We start from the raw sequence: 25,452 nt of genomic DNA, 5'->3' as shown, positions 1-25,452 counted from the left end.
TCTAATTCCTCCTTCCTTCATAACCGGTTTATCAAAGATTTCCAGTATCTTGCTAACAATATCTTCAAAATGAGTTCCTTTTGTTCTTTAGGGGCTCATTCTGTTTTAACCAATCCAAGAAAGAAAGACCTGAGCTCCACCAGAATAGACACTCCAATGATATTTTCAATTAACTTTTGTACCTCTCCCCAATTTCTTATAAATATTGTGACATTTCCACCACATGTTATGGAAGATCCTTTTATTCCTGCCATGATTAGGTCAAGTATAGCATCTATCATCGTTCCCAGTTGTTGCAAAAAGGCAATAATAGTATGTGCATTGCTGAAAAAGCCATCATCGAGTTTTCTTTCATTGGATGTCTATTCTTTCCTTCCAAGGTACTGTAAAATTTGGTATTTAATCACCTTACTGATTTTCTGGACAAGACTAATTTGAATCAACTTTTCATGAGGGCTATAGTACTGAACCATCCTTGTTAGCCGTCATGAATGAAGCCTGGTTGTACCAAAATAATGGGGAGGTGACTATGCTTATTCTTTTGGATTTAAGCACCATATTTAGGGCTAGATTCTACTACTACTACTACTACTATTTAGCATTTCTATAGCGCTACAAGGCATACGCATTCTCTATATGGTGCCTAAAAAAAATGGTGCTGAAAACAATTATGTCTAGGCATATTCTATAAACCACATCTAACTATAGGTGTGGTTTGTAGAATATGACTAAGTGTAACTTTTTGGTGCAGTTTATAGAATACACCTAGCAATGACTAAATATAAGTGTGACCATTTATGCCAAATAAAACTTGGTATAAATTCCCATGCTTAATGTAGGCGCAGAGCAGGCATATTCTATAGCACTGCATATACATTTTAGGAATGCCTATGACCACTTTTGGCATGGTAGAGTTTGCATGTACCAGTTTATAGAATACGCTTAGCAACTTGTGCACATAAAGTCTAATTAGTGCAATAATTGCTTGTTAAATGGCAATTATCTGCACTGATTGGCTTGTTAACCAATTAAGTTGCATGCGCAAGTCCAGAATACGCCTGGATTTGTGCATGGAACTCAAAGCACACTATATAGAATCCGGGGGTTAATGTGATTGATCATTTATTGATATTATCTTGGCTAGTTAAATAGGAATTAGGTGGGGACTGTTTTAAACTGGTTTTCTCTGGGGGAAGTCACTGGGATCTTCTAAACATGCTTCAATGGGCAGTGGTTTCTATGTATAAAGTTTGAGATTGGACGAACAAATATTGCAGTGCTCTCCCGTCAATACCTGTAAAAAAGGTGAGGGGGGAGGGGGTTAAATGGTTTAAAGTCGGACAACAGACGATACTTTTGATCAATCTTTATTCTTATATTAATGTTTATTCTGTACTGTCACCAATAAAAATGTTGAAACATAAACTGGTTTTCTCAATTTCTTTCTGGTAGAATGCTTAAGGTGAGGCTTGACTTGATGTTTTCCCTTCTGCAGTCCTAAATGTGGCATTCCTTATGGGTCAGTATTGGCCCCTGTCCTCTCTAACATTTTTATGGCTCCTCTAGCAATATTTCTTCAGTCACTTGGTGTTAGTCCATACATTTTTGTAGATCATATTGAGGTTTTTTTTTTTCATACATATTCCTCTGCCTCTGATTTGTCCTTATTGTGAATGTATGTTTACATGCAGTTGCCCAATGGCTTTTAGACCACAAATTAAAACTCCACCCAGTGACATGTGAATCCAGTTTGGCTTACTAGCAAATCGACTCACAACTCTGCCTTTTACTGTCTGGCTCCCTCACTATGGAATTCACTTCCAGCCAATTAATGCCTTAAAAGTTTCTACATTAAATTATACAAGGGTGTAAAAATCTGGCTTTTCACCAAGGCCTTTTCAAATTATTTGTAGCTCTGTTACTTCCTGACATGTCATGGGAACCCTTAATGGTTTGCACCCATTCTTTTCCCCTACTACTTGTCGATTGGTTAATAGTGTGTTGTACAATTTACATTTGTATATGTTGTGCTTGTCAGTTCACAGTGTATCACATGGTTCTCTACACTACCTGGTGTTGTCCTGATAAGAGCAGTCTATCAGATACTGTAAATAAAATTTAAAAATAAATAATAGAAGAAAATAACCAGTGAAATGGGGTGAGGGATTTTTCATATTGAAACAGAGGTGCACATGAAAATCAGCTTGTAGTCTCCATTTGGAAAAGTGTCATTATTCAAGTGAAAGATGTCAACTTTTATTAATATTTCTTTTGTTGTTGGTTGACCTTTATTTTTACTCACTCAGGTGGACTAGCACACCAACATGAGAATTGCCATACTGGGTCAGATTAATGGTCCATCTAGCTCTGTATTCTTTCAGCAATGGCCAACTCAGGTCACAAGTACCTGACAGATTCATGCTACTGTGATCCCAAAAGCAGCGGCTTCCCCATGTCCATCTCAATAACAGTCTATGGACTTTTCCTCCAAGAACTTGTCCAAACCTTTTTTTAAACCAGATGCACTAACTGCTGATACCATATCCTCTGGCAACGAGTTCCAGAGTTTAACTATTTGTTAAGTAAAAAAATTTCCTCCTGTTTGTTTTAAAAGTAGTACCAGGTAACTTCCTTGAGTATCTCCTGGTCTTTATACTTTTTGAAAGAGTGAAAAAAATCAATGTATGTTTACCCATTCTACACCACTAAGTATTTTGTAGAACTCTATCATATTCCCCACCCCCAGCCTTCTCTTTTCCAAGCTGAAGAGTCCTAACCTCATAAGCCTTTCCTCATATGAGATGAGTTCCATCCCCTTAATCAGTTTGGCCACCCTTCTTTGATCCTTTTCTAATTCTGCTCTATCTTTTTTAAGATATGGTGACCAGAATTGTACACAATACTCAAGGTGAGGTTGCACCATGGAACAATACAGAGGCATTATACTATTCTTTGTCTTATTTTGTATCCTTTTCCTAATAATTGCTAGCATTTTGTTTGCTTTTTTGGCAGCCTTCCACTGATTATCCTTCCCAATGACTTGGGAAGAGGAGCTAAACCATTCTCACCCTTGAAAACCATCTCTGGTACACGTAGATCTGTTACATCTTCTTCAGTAAAGACCAAGGCATATCAGCCTCTCTGCTATGACCCTGTTCTCCCTGAGTGCCACTGTAGTCATACTTATTGGAGAAAGGGTTGCCTGACAAAAAAAAAAGATTTTCAATGCATACTGCATTTATAATTGTTTTATTTTTATAACTGCACAGTGAGCATGTTTGTTAAAAAGTCATACTGCCTTTTGGTTCAAGGCTAACATGAGGCATGCAGTGAGAGAGATCTGCATGCAGTGGAAGCAGTGCGTGCAAATCTCTCCTGAAAAGCTGACTGGCTGGGGTGCCTCCAAGACTAGATTTAGGAACCAGGGATTTTGGGAATAAAGCTTTTTAGCGTGTGCATTAGGAAATAGTGTACTGAAGCTCAATGGATAGTTCTAACACATGGCTTATTACATCATCACCATAATCAGTAAATGGGAGAGTAGTGACACTTGCCCATGATGCCAGATCCATGTGGAGCAAGAATACAGAGACCTGGGGAGGAAATAGACACCTACTGTTACAGGTCAGTCAACCTATGGCACAGATTGTGCTCTTTGAAGGATGTGCTACCAGGACAATCAGGACAGCTTGATGTTGGGAGGGAGAGATGGAGAAGACAGAGACCATTGCTTGAGCATGGGGCTCTTTGAAGGATGTGCTACCAGGACAATCAGGACAGCTTGATGTTGGGAGGGAGAGATGGAGAAGACAGAGACCATTGCTTGAGCATGGGGCTCTTTGAAGGATGTGCTACCAGGACAATCAGGACAGCTTGATGTTGGGAGGGAGAGATGGAGAAGACAGAGACCATTGCTTGAGCATGGGGCTCTTTGAAGGATGTGCTACCAGGACAGCTTGATGTTGGGAGGGAGAGATGGAGAAGACAGAGACCATTGCTTGAGCATGGGGCTCTTTGAAGGATGTGCTACCAGGACAATCAGGACAGCTTGATGTTGGGAGGGAGAGATGGAGAAGACAGAGACCATTGCTTGAGCATGGGGTATAAGTACCTGAATGTAATTTGCCTCGAGCTGCCAGTGAACAGGCATGAGTTAAATCCAAAGAAAGGAAATAAATTCCCACACTGGTCTTGTTTATGACATTTTTATTTAGTTTTCTGTTAGTAACTTATTGAATAAGATCCTACAGTGCAGCTTTAGGTTCCTTAACACTTATTGATAAGACAGGATGCTTTCCACTACTCCTTCTGTCCTTTATTGAAAGTGCAATTAAGCTGTTTTGATTTTGAGGACACTGCTCTTCAAGGACTCTAAATTTTTCCAGGTTTTCCAGTGCAACCCAGAGGCCCAGCCAATATAGTTGGTCTGGGGATGCCATTGCCCATTCAGATTTGCCATGCCACAGCTGCTGAACCACCAGCCTGAGGACGTGCTGCAGCTCGGAAATGCAATATCACCCATGAAGCAGGGGTCACAATTATCATTGTCTTTGTCCTTGGTGCTGAACTTGCTACCTTCCTGGCTTTTGTGGTCCTGGTCGCCGTCATTTAGCCCTCGGAATGCATCTCCTGTGAGCAAAGACAATGCTTTTGTTAGTCATATTTCAGTGCAGGGGAATGGGAAGACCTGCCATAAACTAAGCATTTTAAATATTTGCAAGGCAAAGCACAATGGTGATACTATGCGCCTTGAAGGATATATATGTATGAGGAATCCTGTACACAAAGTATTATCCTGTGTATATGATAACACCAACTGGCATGAAGATCACACTAGTTAAATTACTGCCAAGAAGAAATTAGATGAACCATTTATCTCATTTGGAGCCCAGAAAGTACCAGAGAGTACAGAGCTCAGTATATACAGGTCCATAGCAGTGAATGCAAAGGTTTCTACAACCACTTTTCTATTGACCAACAAAGAGTTAAGAGCTCAGCTACAATTCCAGGGCTACAGTTGTATTCCTTTCACTTTTTATTCTAGGTATGTCTTTGCTAATCTCTCCTTCCAAAAGCCAGGGTTCTTTCTATATATGACATAGTTGTGAGTGCCCTTGAATTATATGCTTCATAAAACATGACAGGACTACAACTGTTATAATTTGGATTCTGGGGGGGGGGGGGGGGGGGGGGGGGGGAGAATTCCGTAAGAACATTGATGGGGAATAGCAATCAAACATCTGGAATACCCAGCTCAGTGGCTTATACCTTCCATCATATATATAGGGTTCTATAGGCTCACCTAAGCTTATCTCAGGAACTGATATAGACTTTATGCAGCTTTTGAGTTGCAGGTTTTAAGCAGTTAAGACTTAAGGAAGTGCACTGTTCCAAATTTGTCCATTGACAAGGTGACCAGTATGGAAGCAAATCATTTTGGTGGTAACAGTAATTTTTTAAGCTTGTCCAGAGTCCATGTAATTCAACATATGCATCTACATCAGCTTCTGTGTATAAAGCAGTGGCGTAGCCAAGGGTGGGCCCAGGCCCACCCAATTTGAGCTCAAGCCCACCCAGTAGCAGCACACCTATGATGTGGCTAGCAGAGATCCCCAAGCCCCACCAGCCGAAAACTCCCAACAACTGTCCCTCCTGAATACCTTGTAAATAGAAGATCTTGGCCTGCAGCGAGCAGCGACTGACACATACTGTTCACACCAGCCCCACAGCTTTTCTTTTGATGTATTCCTGCCTATTGGAAACAGGAAGTTGCATCAGAGAGAAGGCTGTGGAGCCAACATGAGCAGTGCGTATTAGTTGTTGTTCGCTGCCAGTGAAAATCTGCTATTTAAAAGGTATGCAGGGAAGGGGGGATGTTTGAGAGACCATATCGCATGCAGGCAACAGAGGGAGAGATCAAATCACTCGTTGGACAGGGTGGAGTTCTGCCCACCTATCTTGGGCCCAGGCCCACCCAAAATTGGGTGTCTGGCTACGCCCCTGGTATAAAGTTATCCAACCTAACTGAATCATTCCAGGAGACAGAACTGGGGCCAGCTTTGGACTAATGCACATACTTTATAAAATATGCATTTAAGTTAAACCTGGAACTTGTGCATGCCGAAGAACAGATATAAATATATATGTGTGCTTGCTGTGGGCTAATTTTCAAAAAGAAAGTATGCATATGCTTTCCTTTTGAAAATTGATGCAAGTTATGCATATGCCTGCCACATAAAAGTTAGGCAAACTATCATAACTTTATCCTGAGGATGGTGAAGCAGTTAGCTACAAGACTGGAGGAGAAAGGGATGGTATTCTGAAACCAAGTGATGGATACGTGACATGAGAGCAACATTGCTTTAGGTAATCTTAGCTGAATACTCCCTCTTTCTGAAGTGTCCCAGTTATGACTTTCCTATTTACTAAGGGTTTTTGTTTTTAAATTTTTGTGCCACTAACAAGAATGCTCAGTGCATAGGCCAGGGCAGCAGTGTAGTTGGCTATGCTGCTTCCCTGGGATATGTTCTAGAGCACTGCATTTTGTCATGGTATTGGAGACATTTAATTTTTCAAACCTTCTAGGTAACTATGATGAAATCTTCCACGGAATCAGTGCTGAGTTTTAGAAAAATAAACAAACAGATAGGAAGGTGGAGGCTGCCACTGGTTCCAAGCTACTATCTGGCTACACTAGGGCCAAGGAAGCAATTTGCCACAGTTCAGAAGAGAACCAGCTCTGTGACCTGACAGAAAATCATACCATCTCTAGTGGAGTTACTCCAGCTTGGAACCAGCAGCAACCTCCACGTTCCTGTCTGGCTACACTAGGGAAAAGGAAGCAGTTATTCCTTGGTGTGAGGCATGCTCTTGACTATAGGGAATTATTTGTAAGCCTTACACATAAGCCATTGCATTAAAATTTGACTCCTGTATGGATGTCAAAGTATAAATCCAAGTTTGTTACTAAAATCGCTCTGGGAATTTGCTCTAACCTTAAACCACCATGGTCAAAAATTGTGAAACTTTAAAATATGGCTCTACGACTGCGATGGACAACCCAGTAGTATGAGAAGTCGCCATAAGAACTGTAAAATCATCCGTAATTGCATGACATTTATTTTTATTCCAAGCTATTGCTGGATGTTTAAAGCTGATTTTCCCCCAGGTGAGCAGGACTACAAGGGCACAGATGCACCGAGGTAAAACCAGGACTGACTGAGCCTGCCTAGATGGAATGAAGCCAGTTGGCAATCCTAAAGCAACAAAGTTCAGTCCTGGCAAACTCTCTGTCTCTGAGGACTGCAAACCCGTTTTCAGCTCGACTTGGTTGCAGTTCTCAGAGACTGGGAGTGAAGACCACCGAGTTAGAGGTTATGTGTGATGAAGCTATCCATAATGAATATCCTTGAGATCTCCAATATGTGTATATACACACACATAAAGGAGATCTCATGGATATTCATTATGAATAGTGTCAACATCAGAGTAGATTTTTTTTTGTTACATTTGTACCCCACGCTTTCCCACTCATGGCAGGCTTAATGCAGCTTACATGGGGCAATGGAGGGTTAAGTGACTTGCCCAGAGTCACAAGGAGCTGCCTGTGCCTGAAGTGGGAATTGAACTCAGTTCCTCAGGACCAAAGTCCACCACCCTAACCACTAGGCCACTTCTCCACACCACACTGAATACTCCCGAGGACAGTTTTCAGATTTAGTATTCTCCAAACTGCTTCAGGAGTGGTCTAATAGAGCAACAGGCTTGGAATCAGAAGCCCCAGGTTCAAATCCCACTGTAGCTCTTTGTAACCTTGGGCAAGTAATTTAACCCTCCATTAGCTGAGGTGCGATACTGGGTGGGTCCTGGAAGCATTGCCAATCCAGAATACACCCTCCTATGTTGGGCAGCATTGGTAAAGTGGTACCTCACACAGTGTGAGAAGACAACAGCATGATACAGGAATGGTTTGCCAAGAAAAGCACAAGAGGGGGGCCCTCACTGTGTGGTCACCAGGAGTCAGTTCAATGCAAGGGTACATGTGAATCTGGAATTGCCTCAGATTCAGTTGTTCAAACAGAAATTCTTCAAGAAAGAAAAATCTTTGGTTGGTCTTTCTTGGATTCGAGTAGGATAGAAGATGATTAATGCACTCTTTTACCATCCCAGTCTCCTACAATTACAGCTGTCATGTCTATTTTTCTACTTTAAACATTTTCCAGTCTATCTCGCATGAAAATATATCATAGCCCAGGAACCTAAAGGAAGGGGACAGTGGGAAAATTATCATTTAAATCAAAAGATGAGTCAGTCTCCTGAAGAGAGCAAGTGTGAGAGTGGATCGTATTATAGTAACACACTTTCATCTGTATCTCAAGATACGTTTTAAATAGTGATGGGTAGTTGCAAAGTCTCTAGCAACAAACTTTGCTTCAGTTCATAAAGGGAAAGTGAGGCTCATTTTCAAAGCACATATTTACAAAGTTCCACAGGCTACTAGGTAACTTTATAAGTGCTTTGAAAACACACCTCCCTGTGTACTTTCCTTTGAAAATTGCCTAGGGATAAGTACCCATAAAGATATGATCCTGTTTGTGTGTTGCTGCATTACCCACCCTCTTTCTGTCCTTGGAAATACCTCCATAGAATGCAAGTATGAATAGACATGAAATCCCTATGTGTCTGGACTTATTCACAAGAGAAACTGGCAATTTTCAGAAAGCCTATTTATCTGAGTAAAAAGCCATTTCCTCCACCCAACTTGTTTTTGAAATTTGCTTCTTGGGGAGGGGGGGGGGGAAGGGGATAATTTTATAATAGAGCATCTATAGCAAAGTTTTATGCCTGTTTTATCAAATATGCACACAGAACTAACCTTAATGGTGCACAAATTCTGTCACACAAATTGAACACCTGCGCCAAAGACGGTGCAAATGCATGAGTGTTCTCTATGTGCATTGTGATGTATGTTATAAAACACCCACACACATCACCCCCATCTACCCAAACTATGGCCCCAGTCTACATGTAAGTAAATGCCATCTTGCCATATGTACTTATATGTGCATATCTAGCTACACAATTTCATTAGTAACTACTGCAGGTATTAAAAACAACAATGCTGGCCACGGGAGCTAAATTTCCAGATATTCAGTGCCACTATCTGGATATCTAGATAAAGGTAATCAGCTCCAGAATTTATCCAGCTAGCAGAAACCTTTGTTGCTATCTGGATAACTTATCCAGACAACTTAGCACAGTTTTCTATCTATCCTAAGTTATCCAGCTATTGTCACGATCTGGAAACGTTCCAGGATTGCCCTAGCTTTGCCCATACTCTGTCCAATCAGTGCCCTCATAGTGCAGAGGCAGTATCCAGAAAGTGCCTCTAAATATCCCAGTCAGGTGTGTTATCCGGTTTGCAGGGTGTGCTTTTGAATATGGACCCGAGTCTGTCACTGAGCAGAGCTGCTAATAGTCTGAAATCCTGGTAGCAACACAACTCTTAATTTGGCCTTACAGAGACTAACACCTTGCCTTGGGAAACAGACGTTATGTGTTTTAACACCAGACAGTATCAACTGTTGCCCTGGAAGCAGTGTGGGAGTCCTCCAACTGCATTGGTACCAGTAGGGGGTGGTGTTTCAATATTGAGTTTTCAGGCACTAGGGGCCTACAGGGCCTCTGGAGTCCTGTAGAACTTGCCTGTCTCTCTCGCTATTGAAAATGTATATTGAAACAGCATCACCACTGGCAAGAATGTAAGTGGAGGTAACCCACACAGCTTAGAGGGAAAATTGCCTGGAAGGTATGTCTGCACCATTTGAACCATGGTTAGCTTTCTTCCTTGACAAAACACTAAGCCTTTTCCAGAATCTTGCAGTGACCTGCGGCTCCTATTCTTTTAGTACTTGAGAGACTTTCGGCTTAATACTCACCTGCGGTTCCAGAATAAGCACCTAAAGAGAGCTGGTAGGCGCTTGCTTCATTGCCAACTTTGAAGGAATCGTATTGTGCAATGGCTGTCTCACCACTGAAGGCCTGCAGACTCACGACTAGCTGTGCCTTCTTGTTTGGCTGGTTTGTCAGGAAATAAAAGTTGTCTAGGCCCTGCCAGACTTCACCTGGAGGAGATTTTAAATTATTTTGTAAAGATTGCTCAGACGTCACAGCTTTAAAGTACCATTGGATAACTCAAAAACAAATATATATTTCTCTTGATTTTGGCTCATTCTATGTACTAAGGGGAAAATCTGCAGAACATTTAAAAAAGTTCTTACCCTAAGGAACCCGTTCTATTATTATTAGGGCCAATATTCAGATAATAACCAATACCAGAGTCTTCACCTACCTGAAGGGTTTCCAAATCCTGTCTTATACCCTGCCCACGTTTTCTCAAAGTCCAGAGAGTTTTCACCATTATGTCTCTGAATATTTTAAAATAAAACACTGGCCACAGCATTTAACAATTGCATATATTCACCCTAAAATCCAAACTTTGGAGAGCAAAAATAATAATATAATAAACTACTTTTTGCTCAAGACAGAAAGGGAAGAGAATTTGGGCTAAAATAAATATTATTTAACAAAAGAAAACCAGAACTCCCTGCCCAGGATAACCTACAGAGATGGCCTCCAACAACGGCTATTAGTACAGATTTCACTTGGAGCCCTGAAAAAAAAAAGCCACAACAGAAAACAACTCCCTACTAAGGAAGAAAAAAAACTGAGGTAATAAATAAAAATGGGGCATCTGGTATTCCAAAAAAATGTTCACCCTATTCATATAGTGACGTAGGTCACCGATACCAGCTATACATATATCAGTAACATTTAGCCACTATAGCTAAGCAGTTTAATGTCTTCTGATCTTATCTATCCAAATAGTGCCATGTGGTATACGGTCTGTGCCAGAGCCGGTGGTGGGAGGCGGGGCAGACTTATACGGTCTGTGCCCTGAAGAGGACAAGTACAAATCAAGGTAGGGTATACACAAAAAGTAGCACACATGAGTTTATCTTGTTGGGCAGACTGGATGGACCGTGCAGGTCTTTTTCTGCCATCATCTACTATGTAACAGAGAGTTTCAGCAGTACTAGCTGCTGAAAATCTATGGACAAAGGACTTACATGTTTAGTGGCAGTCGCTAAGGGCTGAAAAAAAATTAGTGTGAAGGTCCATTCTATAAAATGGTGCTCGGGTTGGACACCGTTTATAGAATGGCATTTGGTGCCGGGAACCACGCCCAATTTTGGGCGCGATGATTTCTACCAACTGAAACCTGGACTAAGTTCTCGTGCCTAAATTAGGCACGGATCTCCCTTATTCTGTAACACTGCATCTGCCCGTGACCCCACCCATGGCCACACCTCCTTTTCAGATCTGCACGTAAAATTTACACTTCCATATTAGTGACTAAAGACACAGGCATAAATTCAAATTATTGCCAATTAGTGCTATTATTGGTGCCCAATTATCAGCACTAATTGGCTCATTATGCAATTACATTGTATGCGCAAATTGGATGCATGCCCAAATTTGCACATGCAATTTTGAGTACCATATATAGAATTAGGGTATAAATGTATAAGCCCTTAGAACATTGACCCACTTGTTATTTGGTATAGGACTGCCAGATACACATTTTATGAAATGTGACTTGTGTGGTCACCGATAGCATCACAAACTATATTTTCAAGTTATAGGATGTTGGCTTTATAAAGGGGGCAATTTTCCAAACTGGGTACACTGATGCTCAGTTTGTGGACAATTGTGCTCATGAGCTTTGCACCAGTTTTCATAAGAAAAATGTACAAACATGCTTTCCCTTTTGAAAATTGCTCAGGGAAAAAGTACCCACAGAGATGTGAACCTGCTTTTTCTACTTTCCACTGAAAATAACACACAAAGATTTCAAAATGTATTCTATGCATTATTTCCCTCCCCTGCCCTAAATGCATTTCTTGGAAAGCCTACTTTTCTACCAAAAATTATGGAGGTTGTTGGTCCTTGGTGTGCTTTCAAGCGGGCAAATAATGGGCAAATTTCAAACAGACAGGTTACCTGGATAGTTATTTCCCTCCATAGATAACTTCTGAAAATTGCACATTTTGGTTGCCACCCTGTCACCGCCCCCCCCCCCCCCCCTCTGCTGCCGCTGTACATCTTAGCTGGTGGGAGTCCAACCCCCACCAGCTGAAGCACCACTGTTGCAAATACCTTGGCTGGTGGGGGGTCCCTAATCCCCACCAGCTGAAGACTTCGTCCAGCGCTGGACGTGAGGGGAAGACAGCAGGGCAGGCAGTGCGGCACTGCCGCCGCAGACCAACACTGGACAAAGTCTTCAGCTGATGGGAATTAGGGACCCTCACCAGCCAAGGGGGGGAAAAAGTCACTAAGCACCCTTCAAGGACATGGAAATACACTAACTCACCTTGAGCTACAACAGAAACGGAGCGAGAAAAATCCACATAAATAAATCAAGGAGGCATTTCTCCTTCACTCCACCTCTTTCCTAAGACAGACACAGATCATCCCGTTAACTGTAACTACTCTATTTGGATATATTTACTTTCTTTTTGAAGGAATTCACTCAAGCCGGTATACAGCAAGAATAAGCAATGAACAATATTGATTGGAAAATTTGGAATATATGCCGAAATAAATGTATTTATTGAATTGGATGTTGTAATTTCTTTACCTTTTGCTAATTTTCTTAGTTGCATTTAATAATTATATATAAAAAAAGTAGAAATTAAAAAAACAAAAAACACAAGATTAGCACCCTCTGTCAAAAGGGTTTTTAACATGGGAAAAAAACCTGAGCAAAGTGCAGCACCATGACCTTGTGTGACTTTAGCATCTGAGAATGGTAAGATATTGATTTAGAAATCTTTATTTCAAAAAAAGAAAGATGCTGTGTTCCGTGAGCCAAATTTCATAGCTGAAACTCCATGGCAGCTAAAGTTGCACGTTTCTTTAAATTTCCTTCTATGTGTTTAATTTCTTTATCTGGTAAAGATTATGGGGCCCTTTAACTAAGCTGCTTAGGTGCCTACGCGCATGGAATGCATGCCAAATTGGAGTTACTGCCCGGTTACTGCGTGGCCCTTGCGGTAATTTCAATTTTGGCACGCATCCGCTATGCGCTTCTGGAAAATAATTTTTATTTTCTGGCGTGCGTAACAGACACACACCAAGTAGCATTTGACACGCTGAAGTCACTACCGCCCAGATTCTTTACCGCTAGGTCAATGGCTGGTGGTAAGGTCTCAGACCTAAAATAGATACGCGGCAATTTTGATTTTGCTGCATGTCCTTTTATGGCAAAAAAAAGGCCTTTTACAGACACGCTAAAAAAGAAATGTATCGGCACGCACCCAAAGCCCATGCCTACACTACCGCAAGCCATTTTTCAGCATGCCTTTGTAAAAGGACCCCTATATATTTTTTGGTCCTGCACAGCTGGAGCAGCTTTTGCTGGAACATGAGAACATTGCTTCCGATTCTGTATCTCAATCTTGAAAATGGGAACTTAAACTGGGATACGCATCCGGTTTAGGAAACAGAATGCTCTCTAGTATATTTAATTTCCTATACTTCTTTATTATGGGCCAGATTTGTCCTCGATGAGGGTTAGTTGGGCTGGGTCCCATTTTGGGAACTGATTAAACTGCTATATAAATAAGTGCAAAGGACCTAATTAGTCAATCATAATGTAATAAAACGTGCAATGATTTTCAGTGGTATTATATGGCTAATGCAGCTGAAAATCATAACTGGCCTTGGCCAGTAGATCTTATCTATGTGCATAGAAGCCAGCTCTGTGGGTGCTGATGGATGCTGAGCACCTCAGTTCCTTCACTTGTGTCCTGGGGGAGTAATTTGTATTCTGTTTGGCACCTTCAATCATGTTGAAATGTTGGGGTTTATGTGACTGGCAGATCCTGCTGCCCAGATAAATGTTTTTGCATATTGGGATGCAGGATGTTAGATTACAAGTTTTAGGGGAAGCAACCTAGCCACTGTCCTTGAATCTGTAACTTGCCTTGAACACAGGTTTGGAAAGAACAGTATTAAGGCTCAAAGTCTAGAGTGTGAAGGATCTCCACTGACTTCCAGTTAAAATTGAGAATTCAGTTTAAAACATTACTGATTTTTTTTTTTTTATTGAATGCTTTGGCCCCAGTGGCCTTTTGTGCATTGTGATCCACAGACACATTAATATTAAATATACCATTTTTTAGGCAAATAAGGTTAGATAACTATTGTTTCTCAATTTTTATGACAACTCCCCCTTTGGCTTTCAGCAAAATGAAAAAAAAAACAAAAAACAAAAACAGAAATCAGCTACATTTTCATACACATCTGAAGGCTCATCTGTTTTGGAGGGCTGTTTGACTTGTAGTATACAATTTTGAATCATCTGGTTCAGATTAGATGACAATAAATTGGACCTTATTTTATATTGGTTTTGTTAAGCTTATTGTGCATGTTCATTGGTTGTGGATTGTGCAGATTTTAAATAAATAAAAATAAACAGATCCTGGACTACGTGCTGTGTGTGAGACAAGGATAATAACCAATACCAGAGTCTTCACCTACCTGAAGGGTTTCCAAATCCTGTCTTATACTCTGCCCACGTTTTCTCAAAGTCCAGGGAGTTTTCACCGTTATGTCTCTGAATGACAGTCCACCCTCCATCCTCGTTCATCTCACAAGCGACCTGTGCATAGGGAGCCATGCAAAATAAGCTACTGCTGTGCAAAGCGGTTCATTTAAAGAGTGCGAGTCTCGTGTTGGTTAACCAACAACTCCTCTTTTACATTATGTTTTGCATTACACAAGTTCAGGGAATGATTTCAGAATGTAAATGCCACTGCTGTCTTTTCTACATGGTCCTTATTCAAAAGCCATAATCGTGATTTGCACATGTAAATACTACACACATGTAAAAGCCAATTGTAGAAAACCGGTATTTACAAATGTAGATTGCATGGGGGGGGGGGGGGGGGGGGGGGGGGGGGGGGTCAGACTGATAGCATAGAATGTTGCTACTGTTTGGGTTTCTACCAGGTACTTTTGACCTGGATTGGCCATTGCTGGAAGCAGGATACTGGGCTACATGGATCATTATGGCTATTTTTACATTTTTATGTTCTTACCCCCTGTATCCCCCATGTCCATGTTGGGATTTACAGCTGCTCCCTACCACATATGTGTATTTTAAAAGTGCTCATTTTGGCCAGCCCTGTACAGGAAGAATTAAGGGAAGCATCCTCCTAATCTTCCATGGTTTATCTCCTCCTCCTCCAAATTGAAACAAAATAAAAGATTGTGCCCTCTGCAGTTGATTGGTAGGACATAAATAGCTTTCCAAAATGGCAGACATAGAGGTGTTAATGCCAACATATCCAAGTGCAAGTTCTGAAATACTCTGTTACATGTGTAAATCTTGACGCTTACATGTGTAAGTTGCTGCATTTCCTCTGTTAAATTTCTATATTATTATTAAGATGACTTGGGGGTAAAATCCACTGTGTATTTCTAGGATAAGCAGCATAAAATCTGTTTTACTGTTTAGGGATCTTGCCAGATACTTGTGACCTGGATTGGCCACTATTGGACCTTCAGTCTGTCCTCAGTATGGCAATACTTATGTTAATACTTCTAAATGGATGCTCTAGCCACATACATCTGCATTCTTGCACCTATGTTAGAAATAGATCTACACTGTCAGATCCTTTTCTAAAATATTACTGGAATTGTACACATTCCAGCCTGGATGCAGCAATTCCAATTTCTGTGATCTACCTAAAATGGACCTTAATATGTCATTGCTAATTTGGTATAATGTTGCAGAACAGAAGATATGCGACTTTTGCATTTCAATCAGGTACAAAATGCAAACTGTAAATCCTCTGGGGAGAGGGAATATTCTGTGTGAATGTTCTTTTCCTTGAGCTACTACTGAAAAAAAGGTGCGAGCTAAATCCCAAATCCCTTCTCTACCCCTTAGTTTACAAAAATAGACATTGCAGCTGGATCACAAATTTTGGAATCTCTGATCTATGTCAAATGAAACAAAACAAACAACCTTACCCCCCCCCCCCCCCTCCAATGTTTACCAAGCCATGCTAGTGGCTGCCATTGCGCTGATGCTGACACAACCCATTCACTTTAAATGGGCTGTGTGGGTATTGCCGAGTGGCTTAGTAAACAGTGGGGTTAGATTATGATTTTACTTCTGCTTGTAAGCCATGGAGTTTCCCTAAGTATTGGTCTAAAATTCAAAACTCCTGGAATACTTTTTTTTTTTTTAATCATGTGTTCTTCATTAACTTTTTAATACATACGAGTCTATTAAAGATTCAAGAAACATTTCCTTGTGGTCATAATGGATATTAATCTCAGTGTCCTATGAAGTTTTGATACTTTTTTTTTTTTAATTAAGGAAAAGATGATCTGTAGATCTACCTGGAAAGATTGTGTGGCTCCTGCTGGTTTTATCCAGTATACTCCACTGGCTGACGAAGGATTCTTCTTCCTGATGTCGGAACAATCCTCACCTTTGAAACAGAAAAATGAAAGAATAAGCAATATGTCAACTATGGATGAAAAACAGGTGTAGCATCTTTTTTGGCTAATTTCTTTTTTTTTTTTTTTTTTAAACAAAAGCACCAAGATTTGACTACTGCTGCTGCAGAGGTCTATAATCCAAAACAATTATCGTAGGCATCGAGGCCTCAGCATTAAACATCTTTATACTGTATATAGTTCTGATGTCACAGTCCTCTTATCACTTCTTAAAAATGCAAGAAATTCCACATTAGTTAAGAAGCCTATTGCTCCCTGGGGTGTACAAGAAACCTTGTATATTTTTAAGATTCGAAAACAGTCCACTTGTTGGGATCCTCTTTGGCTTGCCCTGAAATTTTGGAGTGAATAGGACTCACAACATAGTATATAAATGTAGATATAGATATATTAGTGGTTCTGAACCCAGTCCTGGGACACACCAATCCAGCCTGGTTTTCAAGGTAGCTACAATGAATGTACATGAGATAAGTTTGCATAGAATAGAGACAGTGCGTGCAAATGTATGTCATGCCTTTTCCTGGTGTGTATTCTGAAAACCTGACTGGCTTGGTATGACCCAAGGACTGGGTTCAGAACCCCTGATGCAGACCCACATGAGCTCTCCTCCCTTTGCGAAGCAGGCTAACAATAGTATCTCCATTAATTCATTAAATTTGGTTTACAGACAGATTTGAGTGTTCTACACACATTGCATTAGTTGGTGTTTTCAAACAGTAGGAAACATGAAGAAGAATCAGCTTCTCTACTTGGACCAGATGTAACAAGAGATTTAATTTGAACTTAAAGAGAAAACTCCCTGTGTCTAATTGAGCCACTAAATCTCATTGTGTATGGCATTAGACAAGTAAGCAAATCCTGAACCAGACAATCAGAGCTTACAATGTGGTCAAAATGTTTTCCTGTAATGCATCTCATGTTTGTTTTCAGTACATTCAGTGATCAGTTCAAAGCTGAAATTAATACACATTGCATGGTAGATAGATCTTCCTTAGATCGAGAACTGTGAAATCAGCAATATAATTGCATTAATAGAATTTACTTGTCACCATGACATATGCTATGCTCCGCTCCTGTGCAAGATTTAAAGTGCTAAGGCGTTCCCAAAGCTCAGGCCATGATTGGAAGGCTCTTCAGGTCCACATCTCCCTTTTCATCATATGTAATCTGTTTACTACTCAACAAAATGGCCAGTAACTTTTACAAATGTATGTAATGTCAATGGAACCAGATAATATGATGTCACTTATTCATAATATTTTTTCCTGTTTGAAATATATAAATTCCAAATGGCATAATAGCTCACATAAATAAAGTTCAGAAATGTCTACCTTCTGGAAGAGGTACTTTCTGTCAAAAGAAAAAGTATATATTTTACTTTGGAAGTGCAGCAATCTTACATTTCCCCTCCCCCCTAATAAAATGTTTTGCAAGTTAAATTGGTTATCAAGAAAATTGGTGCAAGACATCTTGCCTTCTACTGTGGAGGGGGCATTTTCATATTTCGTCTAAGTCTGAATTGAGACTTTTACAGAAAACATCACAACCCTTCTAGCTCACAGCCATACTGAACCGAAAAATGTCTAAATTTCTGGTTTGATTATAGCTTGGAACTATATGCTTCATGCTCAACACATTCATCTCTAAGACCATTTAATTAAAAAAAATCCCCAGGGAAAAACTGGCCACATAGACATCCCAGCAGTGCGAGAGGGGCAGCCCAGTGGACTTCACATTAAGGACCCAGGTACAAATCCCACCTAAACCCCTTTATATTGTACAGTGAGCCCTTCAGAACTGAGAAAGCCTACGGTACCTAAAGGTCCACCATTACAATAGACCTCAGACTTGCAGGTCAGTTATAGAGTTAGGTTTAGGAGGTATTTGTATGTTCCAGAAGGGCTCACATATTTGTACTGAATGAAAGAGTTAAAGTGGGAATTGAACCTGTGCCCCATTGTTCACTGTCCACTGCACTGACCACTAGGAATGGCCATAATATAGAGAGCTGTCATAACGCCTGATATCTACTGTCACATCTTGGGGAGTGGGAGGGGTTCATTGACCACTGGGGTATTAAGAGGGGGTAATGCATTAATCCCCTCAGTGGTCAGCTGCTCTGTTAGGGCACCTTTTCTGAAACAGATCTATATAAACTTCTTTTTTTTTTTGCCCTGGGCCTTTGTCTGTGTTCCATTATCGCTGAAAAACATCCAGATTTTAAACCTGTCCAAGTCCCACCCAAAACATGCCTCCAATATGGCCCCCCCCCCCCTGCAATTTAGATGGACTGCAGAGTAAAACATCCCAATTCCGAGTTTTGAAAATCATGACTTTTAGACATTTTTGCAAGAAGACAGCCATCTGCTGCGTTGTGCCACTTTGGAGGTGTTTTTTCTCTTTTGAAAATGAGTGCCATAGCGTAGTTCGCAGGGTGTATTCAGTAAGCCACATTCACAACAGGCCATCAGTTTTTCGGCAAGGTTTGTGGCTGCCCTTAAGACTCTGTTCTCTTTTTGCTTTCTCTCATCTTACCCCCCTCAGCCAAGCAAGGTCTCTTACCTGTGGTCTGACTTGGTGAAAAGAGAGGCATAGTAGTATTGCTATGCCAGAAAAACATTTTAGTGAGATTGCCGGATTCATTTTCCTAAATAAAACCAGAAAAAAAAATGGTTAGAGGCCGTCCTTATCCTTTGCCTATCTCCTTTCTATAGCACAAATGATTACAATTCAAACACATTTGTAGTACTTAAAGTTACTTTAAAAAGCATAGAGGCCCTTTCATGCATGGCAACAGGCTTGCCGGGTACCAATCTGGAAATACCACCAGGGTACTGCAGGAGCCCGGTGGTAGTTCCCATCCCCAGCGTACCATTTTGGGTGCTATGGGAATTAATTTTTGTAGCACCAGAACTTAACCGACAGTAATCAGATATTGCCGTGTGCTGCTCAGTTACCTCCAGGTTAGCGTAGAAGCCCCTACTTGCCATCTCAATGGGTGCCGGTAAGGGATCCCCACCAAAATCACTCTCATCTCTCCCTACATTCCCCCCTTGGAACTCCGTTCACTGGGTAAATCTCTCTTATCTGCACCCTTCTCCTCCACCGCTAACTCCAGACTCCGTTCCTTTTATCTTGCTGCACCATATGCCTGGAATAGACTTCCTGAGCCAGTATGTCAAGCTCCATCTCTGGCCGTCTTCAAATCTAGGCTAAAAGCCCACCTTTTTGATGCTGCTTTTAACTCCTAACCCTTGTTCACTGGTTCAGAACCCTTATTTTATCATCCTCACTTTAATATTCCCTGATCTCTTGTTTGTCCTGTTTGTCTGTCCTAATTAGATTGTAAGCTCTGTCGAGCAGGAACTGTCTCTTCATGTTCAAGTGTAACAGCGCTGCGTACGTCTAGTAGCGCTGTAGAAATGATGAGTAGTAGTAGTAGTAAAATTGGCTGTGCGGTAAGTGGTTCACTTACTGCAGAGCCAGTTCTTTTCGTCAAAAACGGACAACCTTTTACCCACTTTGGTAAAAGGGGGCCTCAGCGACATTAAAAAACTCCACATGCCAATGCTAGCGCAGGCTCCCTTTTACCGCAGCTTTGTGAAAGGACCCCATAGTGCTTTGCTTACTGTTCTTTCAAGCGATCCTTGTTCAGAAGTATCCTGAATTTTGGTAACCTTTGAAAAGTTATTGCTTGCTGCTCGCCAGTAATAACTTACAAGGTTATCCAAGACGTGACTTATAAGCATGAACCCTGCAGCTAAAAATTGTCTGTCACAGCTACAGCTAGCTCCAACCCACAGTACATAAGTACATAAGTACATAAGTAGTGCCATACTGGGAAAGACCAAAGGTCCATCTAGCCCAGCATCCTGTGCCAGGCATCCACTTCCCTTTTGCTGGGCTGCCTGCTCAGATGGCATCAGAGGGGGAAACAGCTGACGCATGATGATTCAGAGCCCTCTTTAACCACAACAAATGAAGCTTTGTAAACTTCTGTTTTCCTTAACTGGGAACATTCTTAAGGTATCCCTTAGCTACTCCGAAGCCTGTTTTTACAGCAGCATTAGTAGCACAAAGCTACCCATTCAACTGGCAAGGAAACAGAATCTTCCTGATACACATTGAGCCCTTAATCACTGAGAGATTATATCTTTATCAGGTTATCAATAGAAATCAAACAAAATAAAACATAGAAAAGAAAATAAGATGATACCTTTTTATTGGACATAACTTAATACATTTCTTGATTAGCTTTCGAAGGTTGCCCTTCTTCGTCAGATCGGAAATAAGCAAATGTGCTAGCTGACAGTGTATATAAATGAAAACATTCAAGCATTACTATGACAGTCTGACAGGGTGGGAGGGTGGGGGTGGGTAGGAGGTATGCATGGGACATCAAAGCATATCATTGATATTCTAACAGGATGGGTGTGGATAGGTGAGGGTGGGGTGATCAACAGAGAATACAGCTTTATGGTTTATAATGGGCTAGGAACCCCAGATCCTTGTTAAGTCCTTTCTGTTAGGTGTTAAAATATTCAATCATTCTGACTTCAAAGGTCTTACGTTCTTGTATGGTTTTAAAGTTACCTTTCAGGATTCTCACTGTGAAGTCACTGGTACAGTGTCCTGGTCCTGTAAAATGCTGACCAACAGGGGTGGGAGCCCTACTGGCACCAGTATTGTTCATGTGATGTCTATGTAGAATATCAATGCTATGCTTTGATGTCCCCATGCATACCTCCGACCCACCCCATCCTCCCACCCTGTCAGACTGTCATAGTAATGCTTGAATGTTTTCACTTATATACACTGTCAGCTAGCACATTTGCTTATTTCCGATCTGACGAAGAAGGGCAACCTTCGAAACTAATCAAGAAATGTATTAAGTTATGTCCAATAAAAAAGGTATCATCTATTTTCTTTTTCCATGTTTTATTTTGTTTGATTTCTATAGATTCTACATGGAATGTTGCTATTCCACTAGCAACATTCCATGTAGAAGTCAGCCCTTGTAGATCACCAATGTGGCCGGCGCAGGCTTCTCTGCTTCTGTGAGTCTGCTGCACGTACGTGCAGGACGTCAGACTCACAGAACAGAAGCCTGCGGCACCTTCTACATGGAATGTTGCTAGTGGAATAGCAACATTCCATGTAGAATCTCCAATGGTATCTATTTTACTGTCATAGTAATGCTTGAATGTTTCACTTATATACACTGTCAGCTAGCACATTGCTTATTTCCGATCTGACGAAGAAGGGCAACCTTCCACTCAGCTAGTAGTAATTATCCGCTCCACCACTGAAAGTTGTACACTAACTATCGGTGGTGGTGGTGGTGGTGGGGGGGGGGGGCAGGGCAACACTTCTACGGTCTGTGCCGTGAAAATAGCAGATACTAATCAAGGTCAGGTATACACAAAAAGTAGCACATATGAGTTATCCTGTTGGGCAGACTGGATGGACCGTGCAGGTCTTTCTATGCCGTCATCTACTATGTTACCACGTTATATTAACCCTTTAGTGTCCAATGTTCCCATAATAAGCCATATGGGAACAGATCGATGGGGACATTGGACACTAGAGGGGTTTTACTTCCCAGATAATGTTAATTAAACAAGTCATTAGTAAACAAAAATATTGTGTAATGTGATCTAAAGAATTAACAGCTGGGATGACACTGCCCCCTGGTGCATCCTGCTCTCTCTCTCTCTCTCTCTCTCTCTCTCTTTGGCTATATTCAAATCCAAACTAAATAGCCATCTTTGGAGATTTACTTTTAAATCTAACCTAATTTCCCCCCCTCTTGTTGATGTTAACTATTTTTCTACAACCTTTTGGTGATTCGTCTAGCAACGTGGAGCCTGGACTGTCACTTATGTGCACTGCACACACTCATGGCAGCACAGAAGAGATAAAGTGGTTGGGAGGCGGGGATAGTGCTGGGCAGACTTGTATGGTCTGTGCCCTGAAAATGACAGTTACAAATCAAGGTAAGATATACACAAAAACTAGCAATATGAGTTTGTCTTGTTGGGCAGACTGGATGGACCGTGCAGGTCTTTTTTCTGCCGTCATCTACTATGTTACCATGTTGATAAGACGCATAATGCCCAAGACCATACCCACTAGGCTTCTGAGATACAAGCATACCCTCCCCCTCAGCTGGAAAAAATAAAACTATGGACATTAACATTTTCTTTCCTACCAATAGACGCACTAAAGAGAATAAAGCAGCTTCCAGTCCTCTCTCAGCAGATGTGAGCATTACCTGTCAGCAGAGACGCCTCACTACAAGGACTTGTGGCAATGCAATAGAAGTCAGAGGGAAGACCCGCTCTTATAAATAGGGAAGACCAGCACTTAGTCAGAAGGGGAGGGGCAGGGGTTGTGCTACCAGCTTAATCACTTGGGGGGGGGGGGGACGGTTTCAGGACTAACCACTTAGAGGAAGAGTGATTAGGGTGTTTCCCTGTCTGCAAAGCTGATGAGACAGGTGAAATTCGAAATTTCTGCTTAATTACGTTGTTGTTGTTATTATTCATTTTGAGTGCAACCTGCAGAAGATGAGATCACAAATGACTGTGCTCCGATTGAGTAAGAAAAGATACATGAAGAACAGACACGTCAAGAAAGGTTCCAAATATAGACTACAGCAAACTGGCTACAACCCACAAAAATGTTCAAAATAAAATACAAAAATGAATTTACATGCAAAAGGATATTTTTTTTTACATTTTATTTAATTAACAAATTTATAACCTGCTCTAAATAAGATTTAGGAGACAAAAACATAGCATCAAATCACGTGAAAACACTGAAAACATCCCATCATGACTTATTTGACTTTTCTTTATATGTCACTCATTTAAAATTCGAAGCGGCTTACATGACATTTTTGTGTACACATTTTTTTTTTGTAAAAAAAACCCCCCTTCTATTCAATACTTATCACAAAAGTTCTAGGCGGTTCACGATTTCACATACATAATAGAAGCCAACTATGCAACACATGACAGTAGACAAGATCACTCAGAATAAACCATCACAAAAACTTCAAACTTTACATTCTCAGGTACTTGTTGTTACTGAATGCTGAAACATTTATACAGTTCATATTCCTTGAAAAGCCTTTATACACAAAAACCTTTTGAGGTCTTTTTAGGTTATCAATAGAAATCAAACAAAATAAAACATGGAAAAGAAAATAAGATAATACCTTTTTTATTGGACATAACTTAATACATTTCTTGATTAGCTTTCGAAGGTTGCCCTTCTTCGTCAGATTGGAAATAAGCAAATGTGGTAGCAGGTAGTATATATAAGAGAAACATCAAAGCATTACTTTGACAGTCTGACAGAGTGGGAGGGTGGGGGTATGCATGGGGACATCAAAGCATTTCATTGATATTCTAACAGAATGGGTGTCTTTTTAAAAATCCTAAAAATTCTGAATGCCTCTTAATTCCAAAGGGATTGTGTTCCATAAAACCGGACCTGCTATGTAAAGAATTGTGTTCCTATATTCTTTTAATTTGAACAATTGGTAGGAGGGGACATCAAACAAACATTTGTTTGCAGACCTCAAGGATCTTCTGGGCTGATAATTATGTAACTTAGATGCCAATAATGGTGAAGCCTGACCAAAAACCTTAAACATCAGGCAGAGGATTTTAAACTTTACCCTGCTAGCAATAGGGAGCCTATGAAACTCCTTCAACACAGGAGAAATATGATCATACCATTCTTACCAGTGAGAACCCTTGCAACAGCATTCTGTGCAACTTGTAATACCTTAAATTGATTTTTCTTCACCCCAAGCCATAAGCAAGCCACATATGCACATAAATGGCCTCTTTGAAAATACTGACTGGCTTAAAAGTATGTGTTTTGACGGTAGGGAAGTATGGAGTTGAAGTTTGGCAGAACATGGGTACAGTGTGCATGTACACCGTGCATTATATAGAATCCAGGGGTCAATCCATATTCCTTTATCAAATTTATCAGCGGACTCAGATAAATCTTATTGTAAGCCACATTGAGCCTGCTAGTGTGTGGAAAAATGTGGGATATAAATGCTGCAAATAAATAAATAAATAAATGTACACGCATAGATTATAAAATACGCTAGTCTACACATGTACTTTAAAATTATAGGTGTGAATATTAACACCAGCACCAGGGCAGGTACAATGTCATTTCCACCACATATGCAAGTTTTTTTATAAAGACAACTAGGCACCTGCTAGGAATGTACGGCTGGAAAATTTAAGAAAACAGCAAGGCAGATGATCTGCAAACTCCACGATGGAAATCACTCTTTAGGATCGTTCAGTTTGAGCTGTTTTTTACTTTATATTTGAGAAGATCCATGATTTCAGTTTCCTGTACATTCATTTCCATTAGTACATATGTCTACAGATATTGACAACTAAGGATCAATGTGCAGCCCCTGACGCAGCCCTGCTGGGCGAAACACGGCCTGTGTCGGGCTCATTATATCCATTTGGTTTTCATTCAATAAATGTGTGTTTATCTCCTACTGATCTGCTTCGTTGATTTCCGGCTGGAAAATTTAGGCTTTATGTTGTTTCTCATTTTGTTTCCAGGAACATTTGCTCACCTGACTACAGAATTTTTGAGTAAACTAAAATAAGAATGTTCTCTTTGCGAACAGTGCACTGTCTTTTGCAAGAGTGGATCATGCTTTGCTAATCCAGCGTTTGAAAATCTATAGGTATTACTGGCACAGCCTTAGCGTGGTTTGACTCCTTTCTTTCTGAAAGATCTTATACAATGAAAGTAGGGAGTGAGATTTCATCTTAAGTATCACTACAGCGTGGAGTACCCAGG

At 40.7% G+C, this 25,452-nt stretch overlaps 2 protein-coding genes across 2 annotated transcripts in view; both read right to left on the bottom strand.

Moving 5' to 3' along the window:
- Positions 1 to 4,189: 4,189 nt before the first annotated feature.
- LOC115478678 (angiopoietin-related protein 5-like) lies at positions 4,190 to 22,901 on the bottom strand. The gene is made up of 7 exons (XM_030216182.1): positions 22,871 to 22,901; positions 19,159 to 19,243; positions 17,928 to 17,946; positions 16,477 to 16,568; positions 14,605 to 14,725; positions 9,939 to 10,124; positions 4,190 to 4,629 (listed from the first exon to the last, which is right to left on the bottom strand). Exons 2-7 carry the CDS (start codon positions 19,237 to 19,239, stop codon positions 4,331 to 4,333), a joined length of 798 nt encoding a protein of 265 aa, XP_030072042.1. The 5' UTR covers positions 19,240 to 19,243; positions 22,871 to 22,901; the 3' UTR covers positions 4,190 to 4,330.
- Positions 22,902 to 25,310: 2,409 nt separating this feature from the next.
- LOC115479073 (angiopoietin-related protein 1-like) overlaps positions 25,311 to 25,452 on the bottom strand; it is a 68,730-nt gene continuing 68,588 nt past the window's right edge. Inside the window, 1 exon segment of the mRNA XM_030216811.1 lies at positions 25,311 to 25,387. Within this exon segment, the coding sequence (XP_030072671.1) occupies positions 25,311 to 25,387 (77 nt within the window).

This window comes from Microcaecilia unicolor, chromosome 10, assembly GCF_901765095.1.
Source record: "Microcaecilia unicolor chromosome 10, aMicUni1.1, whole genome shotgun sequence".
Classification (NCBI taxonomy): domain Eukaryota; kingdom Metazoa; phylum Chordata; class Amphibia; order Gymnophiona; family Siphonopidae; genus Microcaecilia; species Microcaecilia unicolor.
This window is presented reverse-complemented; position numbering and strand designations above follow the sequence as displayed.